The sequence below is a fragment of the Sebastes umbrosus genome, chromosome 7, assembly GCF_015220745.1.
Source record: "Sebastes umbrosus isolate fSebUmb1 chromosome 7, fSebUmb1.pri, whole genome shotgun sequence".
Lineage (NCBI taxonomy): Eukaryota > Metazoa > Chordata > Actinopteri > Perciformes > Sebastidae > Sebastes > Sebastes umbrosus.
This window is the reverse complement of record NC_051275.1, coordinates 19,676,576-19,684,404: the sequence shown is the minus strand read 5'-3', so window position 1 is coordinate 19,684,404 and position 7,829 is coordinate 19,676,576. Positions and strand designations below refer to the sequence as shown.

The 7,829-nt window shown below is 37.9% G+C and overlaps 1 protein-coding gene across 1 annotated transcript; it reads right to left on the bottom strand.

Annotated features, from left to right (window-relative positions):
* Positions 1-1,988: 1,988 nt before the first annotated feature.
* On the bottom strand, positions 1,989-5,549 carry cryba1a (crystallin, beta A1a). The gene is made up of 6 exons (XM_037774214.1): positions 5,459-5,549; positions 4,974-5,040; positions 4,691-4,809; positions 4,406-4,547; positions 4,014-4,156; positions 1,989-2,551 (listed from the first exon to the last, which is right to left on the bottom strand). The coding sequence occupies exons 2-6, from the start codon at positions 5,010-5,012 to the stop codon at positions 2,404-2,406; spliced, it is 591 nt and encodes a 196-aa protein (XP_037630142.1). The 5' UTR covers positions 5,013-5,040; positions 5,459-5,549; the 3' UTR covers positions 1,989-2,403.
* Between the last annotated feature and the right edge of the window lie 2,280 nt (positions 5,550-7,829).

Below are 7,829 nucleotides of genomic sequence, written 5' to 3'. Positions count from 1 at the left end.
TGTTTTGTTTTTACATTTATCCTTTGATGTTGCAATGTATTGTTATTAATTGTTTTTTATTTGTTTGTTTGTTTTATTGACACAACAAACATTAATTACTTCTTAATTGTTTTCTTCCATTTACATGCATGTTCTTTTGAAATATCTATATATTGCAATTTGCTTGATGAATTGTATATATACATATATATGTTTTTGTTTTTATTGTTCTTTTTTTATTTTTATTTATTATTGAATTGACGCTTTGGCAATATTGTTCACCTGACAGTCATGCCAATAAAGTAAATTGAATTGAATTGAATTGAATTATGGTTTTATCTTATAAATGACCAATAATAATAATAATAGTGGTGGAAGAATCTGGCCTGCCTGTTTCCATCTACTTCCGCTCATCTCACAGGGGGCGGAGCTCTGCGGTGACGTCATATTTTAAGGTGGACCGGAGGAGTTCGACTTTATTCTTTTATTTGTTTTTCTGAGTTTTTTGAGAGACATTTTATTTAACATTTTTAATAACAAGATTATGGTTTTATCTTATAAATGATCAATAAGAAGTAGAGTATTCAGATCTTTTACTTAAAGGTCCCATATTGTAAGAAGTGAGATTTTCATGTCTTTTATATTATAAAGCAAGTTTAAGTGCTACATAAATTCTGTTAAAGTATCAAAAGGCTCAATCCATGAAGAAATACACACAGCCCATATTCAGAAACGCTGTCTTTGAAACAAGCTGTCAGGATTTCTGTCCATTTGTGATGTCACAAGTCTACAATGTTTAGACCATTACTCAGTTTTAAAAATAAACATTCTAAATGTGTCCCAGTTTATTTCCGGTTGCAGTGAATGTGAATGACATCAGCTGACAGGAAGTAAACATGGACCCAAACTGTTGCCTAGCAAAACAATTCTGTTGCAATTCTGTTGAAATGCACTAAAACGGAGCATTTCGAATAGATGGTAAATACAGGTATATTCAGGCAGACAGTATGAGGACGATAACGTTTTTTTTTTTACATTTAAGTGTGTAAACATGTTCTAATAGAATCATAAAATACAAATATGAACCTGAAAATGAGCACGATATGGGACTTTTAAGTAAAAGTACAAATACCACAGTCTAAATATACTCCATTACAAGTGAATTCAGAATGTTACTTGAGTAAAAGTACAGAAGTATTATTATCAACAAAATGTACTGATAAAGTATCAAAAGTAAAAGTACTCATTATGCAAAACATTTCCTTTTAAAGTGTTATAGAATATTATATTATTCTGTTTTTATCACTAACATACATTTTAATGTTGTAGTTCTTCAATTGGGAGTAGATCATATTTCAATTTAGATATACTACTGGGTAAATTAGTAAATAAATGTATGCATAATGGTCTAGACCATGTTGAACCCTTTTTCACTCAAGCTGATACTGACACTTGGCCATAGTCACCAACTAATGTCACATTATTTGTATTACTGACTGCCGCTCTTTCCCTTAAGAAAACATTAGGGCTCTAAGTGAAAACGAATTTCGCTGTGTGGTTTTCTTATCAATGCTGTCATGCTATTAACTGTTATCAGCAACCTTTATGCAGTGGCTCTTATTGTGTGTATGGGTGGAGCAATCACAATACATCTAACTTGTTTGCATTTTGAAAATCATGCTTTTAAGTTGTTGATTTAAGTAGTTCCTCAGTTACAATATCAGAAGATAATATTTTCACAAAAAAAAAAACGACTTCCAATAATTAACCAGTAGCACTGACTTCATGTTGGCGATGTTAATGTGTGCATTATTTTTATATCTCAAACTGCAGATTTTATGTAAAACATCCTAAAATGAAAGGCAATATAAGATCTATCCTAGTTTACACTGCTCAGCTTTGGCGCAAGCTTCATGTGGACTGAATGGAGAAGCCATATATGTAAATGTACTGCAATATACAACTTTCCAAAAGTAAAGAATGAAAATAAATCACAACTGAGCACCATGGAGGTTAGCAGCAGACTCTTGTATTTCTGTTTATTTTATGTTGCCCATTCGTTCTTTATTGATCACTGGTAGCACCATCTTTACCCACAAATATGAGGAGCAATGACTCTGAGTGACATCTCCACCCTGCCGCCATGAGGCCTTTAACTTCCTCCTCTTCTCTCCTCAGTGGGGCGTCAGTCAGGGGCTTCTCTTCAGTGACTGTTTCTTTCTTTTCATCATTTCTCTTTATTTTCATTTGGCAACAGAACAAAACAAAAGTGCGGTAAACATCTTGATTGTGAAGCACCAGCAAAGTGTCAGCCTAAGGCCTGACAGAGCTGGCTAAAGCTTGGAATGACTGGGTGAAGGGGGGAGGAAGAGGAAGAGGTGGAGGAGGTAAAGAGTGAGAGGTTGGGAGGGGAGGCTGCAGGTCTCATTGCTGGATTCGACGCAGCGACTGCACCTGGAAGGACTGAGCATGGGAGCCCCACTCTCTGTAATGTTTGTACTCGCCGCCATGACGATCACACTCCATGATGTACTGGTAACCACGGTAACCGGGGAACTGGTAGCACACCCAGCTGGAGGAGGAGGAGAGAGGGACGGGTAGAGGAGGAAATGAAAGCAGTGATTAATGATTGAAATTAACCACACTTCAAAACTATAAATGCTATTAGGCATCTTTAAAACATCATCGTCATTGTGATCATGACGATCACTCCATTCAAATATGAAGGGTAGAGAGACAATATCAGGTGAGGGTAGACATTTTAAATGGATGCAATTGACAAGACGTGTGACTACCTTTGGTGGAGTTGATTACAGTCAGAAAATGGGAAACATACTCTTGGCAAAATCAGATTTCAGTTATATTAATCGGGTGGACTGAAATGGGAGCTATTGTCAAACATATTTTTTCTTCATGGTCACACTGTAATAAGTACATAAAAAAACTGATAAGTAACCTAAAAAGCTGTAACTTATATACATTATGAGCAATACAACATACAATATAAACCCTGAAAAACTACTACTAGGTACTATACAGCCATACTATACATAATATAGAGTATAAAGCATTCAGAAATATGGGCCCCCCTTGAAAACTAAATGATACATCTCAAGAGGTTTATCCTGATAAAATAAATCTGATACCTAACTAACCTTGTTGAGACATTAATAATCACAAATAATATGGCCCATGTACCGATAATGTTTTGTTTTTTTCTTCTTTATGCTTTTTTCTAATGCTTTTCTTCTTCTTTCTCTCCTATTTGGCCCATGGGGAAGTATGTTGTTATTATTAAGTGGAATAAGAGGAACTATTATGACGACCCACTCTACAACCCCCTCCTCCCAGTACTGTCTCACAATCAGCTTTCATCTTCTTATTAATTTGTTGCTATTTATTTTACTATCATACTATGCATTTCCTTTTTTTATGATTATTATTATTTAAATATATTTCAGTGTATTTTTCACTCACCTACTCAACATTATTATTATTATTATTATTATTATTATTATGATTAATAATAATATTTTATCTGTTTGTTTTATTTTACTTCATTTATTTATTTATTTTTATTTATTTATTCCTTTTATTTATTCATCTTCTCCTTTTTCTCTTTTTTCTTTCCCCTCACATGTCATGGCATGTTCTCTGGCTTACTCAAAAACAATTTGTATATTGGAGAACAGAGTACATGTTTGGCATAAGTGAGTCAATAAATAAAAAGGGGAAAAAAATAATACTAATAATAATCACAAATAATGTGACAAAATGAAGTGGCAATAAATAATGAAATACATAATTTGCACCTGAGGGATGGGATCAGGTGGTGGTTTTCTGTGTCCGCAGATTGTTAGTGTAACAGCAAAACAAAGTGTTGAGGCAATGCTACATATTCATGAATATTTAAACAATAACACTGTCCTTTGATTAGTTTATTTTCTACTGATAGGCTATTACTTATATACTAATCTGCTATATTGTGCCTGCAGAAGCCTGTAAAGAGCGATCCATCTGCGGTTGAGACTTACGAGCCGCTCTGAACTTGCATGGATCCAATCTCGTTGTTGCCCCAGCCCATGGCCTGCAGAGAGGGGTAGTCGTCGTTTATCTCCCACTGGCGTCCCATGAAGTTCTCCTTCTCGAACAACACCATCTTGGACTCCTTGTGGTTCTGTGTGCACACATGATGTAAGAAAAGACAGTTCAAATTCTTATAGTGCATGAGATCACACTGCACTATAGTTTATTTTTAGCTGCAACCAGCAGCTGCCATGAGTCACTCTGCAGGCTTGTCACACAAGAAACCAAGTGGGTCAATTTGATGAGTCAAATTTAGTGCTTTTTTTATCTCTTTTCTGGAGACACATGAGAAGTCAGATAGAGTGAAAACAGAAGCCGTTGGAGTGGGACAGGAACTCACAGCAGAGCAGATGGGGCGGAAGGACATCATCCTCTCAATGTGGTAGGCGTTGCTGCCGCTCCACGACTCCCAGTGAGGATACTCTCCTCTCTCCAGCACAAACTGCTGTCCACAGAAGCTGGAGTGCTCATATCCTGCCCAGCTGTCCCCAGCAAGCAGACGAACACATATACACACAACATGAAGGGCCATTAGTACAATTGTAAAACCAAATATAAATGCAATGACAGGTTGATGTGTTTACTGTAGGTAATTTCCTCCTGTGTGAATTATTGTTTGACTCACGCTCCACACTCCACCTTCAGGGAGCGGATGTTGTCGACGCCACACTCCATGATGTTCTGGCAGGCCGAGGTAAACTCCAAACGCTTCCCTTGGAAGTTTTCCTGGTCGTAAACTGTGATCTGGAGAGGAGGACACAAATGCATACATGTAGTATGCACATGCCACGCGCACACACTGATGTGTGTACGGACACACACACACGTCATTGACATCGTCAGGCCAGGCATGAAATTAAAAGGAATCTGCTTTTTGTTAATCATCTGTGGCAAGACGTCACACTCACCTTCCATGGTCCCAGTGGGTTGGGATTATTCAGAGCCATGCTACTGTGTGTTTCAATGCTGATTTACCTTTAGTGTAGAGAGCAGAGAGAGTCATATTTATGAGGAAAACATTACACAGTTCAAACACAACCTGCTCCACAACTACAATGTGTGTTTTTGAGCTAATGATTATTATCGATTGTAGTGTATGTATATTCTTTGTGTTTGCATGTTTCATACAGTAGAAAGTATCTTTACCTAAAGAACATTTTGCATATCATCTGTTTAGGTATGAAATCTTTCTTGAAGCTGACTACGTGCTCACAATTGATGATGCAACTGATGTAGGCAAAGTGCTGTTTGGTCAGTATGTGTATGCATGTGCATGTCTGACCTCAGTCTATACATTCATGTGGCTCAGCAGGAACAACAAAGACACAGAAATGTAAAGCGACAATGGTCTGCACAGGTCTATAGGATGAATGCATTGAGAAGGAGGGCTTACCTGACCGGCCCCAAAGAATAGCAGTGCAGTGCTCACAGCGGGGCTCCACAAAAACGATGTCCTGACCCCCAGAGTAAAACGGACCTATTTATACATGCCGGTGCTGAAAAGCAGCTGGGCCCATGGGTCGGGGCAGGAGTCAGCACATTGCTGCTCCAGTCATTGTTCGGCACTGAGCTGCTGGGCTTTAGGCCGCTGCGGTGGGACTGGATGGAGGGCACCGTGCCCAGTGCAGATAAGCGCAAGTTTCCAAATGGTCCATGAGCAGTGGGCCGGACCAAGTCCTGGCACGGCCTGGTCCAGGAAACAGATCATCACACATGTGGATAGTCTTGCCAGTGACTCTGGTGCAAAAGGAAAAAAACACATTTGGTGTTCAAGTGTAAAGCAAACAGAACATTTTAACTTAGTTGGTATTTTAAATTCTGGGTCCTAAAAGACACTTGAGAGGTTTTTTAATAAACAAGTTATATTTGTACCTACTGAGTTCTTCCCACACTGCGCTGTGCTCCGTCTCCGACCTGCACGCCATGTCCATCTCAACTGACCCCACACCTCTGGTCCTTTCACCTTTTCACTCACTCCTATAGACACACATGCTCAGTCATGCATGCACACAGTCATGGACAGAGACAGGCGCGCACAGAAAGGAGAGGCCTGTTCATGCAGTCAGAAATACATTCAGAGCATACAAAGGAGTTCACACACTTTTACACCATTTAGACAGCGACCTGACCTCGTAGTCAGTATACAACTTTAAATGCTACTTTTATCATTTCATTTCATGATTATTTTTTTTTATACAAAATTGAAATTTGTCTTAACACTTCACACAAGCTTCCCTACTGGTCAGTGTTTTTCAACACAGTTCACCTCTCTGTTTGAGATCTAAACTTTAATAATACATTTCATACATATATTACAGAGCTACATACAGTATACCCTTACAGTAATACTCTGGATTGATGAGGAATGAAATCATTGTCAGAGACACTAAATTAGTTTGAGGTTTGATTTAGCAATCATTTAATAAGTAAAAACGTTCAGTATCTATGTTTTATACCCTTGTAGCTATAGCTTGTCTGATATCCATTTATAATATGAAGGTAATTGTTTTCTAAGCTCAACAAACAGCATGTGCGTGTATGAGAGCTTGATGGCTGCAGAGTCAAACATCTGTAAATTGTCACACCCAGAATGATGATGAGGTGTTGACATTTTCTGCCAGGTTACCTTGTATATGCTGTAAACTCGCATCACCAATATAACCTCTTAAAACCCACCTGCCCGCCGACGGATTAGGGTTTAGTGTTTAGGGTTAAATTATGTTTTATTGATGGTAAAAGGTTTTATAGTCACCAAAACGCAGTATGTGCCAATTGCCTTTGCTCACTTCTGGGACACTGGAAAACATACTGAAGCATTTTGATGACTATAAAACATTTTACCATCATTCAAAACATTGTTGATCATCATTTAACCTTGACCTTAAACCCTAACCTAAAGGTGAAGATACAACTATAACACCAAGATACAGGAAGTTGTGCATGTTGATGGTCATCCGTCCTGTGTACCCTCGTAAACGGTTCTGTGTTATAAACTCAATCTGAGCAGTAAGAGCAGAATATTCTGAATAAAAGTGAAACTGATCTAGTTGTTCTTCCTCCTATGTCTACTCTATAAATGTCTAAAATAGCTTAGATGTCAGATGTGTTCATATTGTCTTTTGTATTTTGTAAAACAAAAGATGACATCTCCCATGGGTTTGTTTTCTATGCTCTAATAATTCCTTTCATAAATTCATACAGTGAATATTTGCCCACAGGCCTTTCACCACTGCCTAACAGCTGCATCAAAGTTATTAAAGTGACATCAGGTGGAAATCACAATGTTCTAATAAGATCTGTCTGCTTGAAATTAGTTTTGCAACAAGATCATATAGTGCCACAGGTGTGAGGTCCATGGGCAAATATGTATACACCCAACATGTAAAATAATTTATTAGGACACATAGAAAGCAGTCAGATAAATGCTTATAGAGCTAAAAAATACATTTACTGTAATATATCTTTGGCCTTTTGGTCACATGATTACCATTTATTTTCACACAAGTTACAAAAAGGTAATATTCTGTCTGCATGTGTCCATATATGACATGAGGTTGTATGAGATGTGTATGTATGGATACAGCCTGTCCAGCACTATAATAGGCAAAAGACTCTCCAACACTCGCCTGTCCAAACAATAGAGAGATGGACGCCACTCCTGCAGTCAGCACATTACACAAACACACACAGGGCTCAAAGGCTTGGAGCGGCTGCACCAAGGATCAAGAGAAAGAGAGAGAATAATATGGGGGTGAAAGACAAAA

Excerpts from the sequence above, each read along its gene's own strand:
- cryba1a (XM_037774214.1), bottom strand. The coding sequence starts at position 5,012 with ATGGCTCTGAATAATCCCAACCCACTGGGACCATGGAAG. Across the intron at positions 4,810-4,973 it reads ACCCACTGGGACCATGGAAG|ATCACAGTTTACGACCAGGA; the intron begins GTGAGTGTGACG and ends CCTCCTCTCCAG. Across the intron at positions 4,157-4,405 it reads TCCGCCCCATCTGCTCTGCT|AACCACAAGGAGTCCAAGAT; the intron begins GTGAGTTCCTGT and ends GTGTGCACACAG.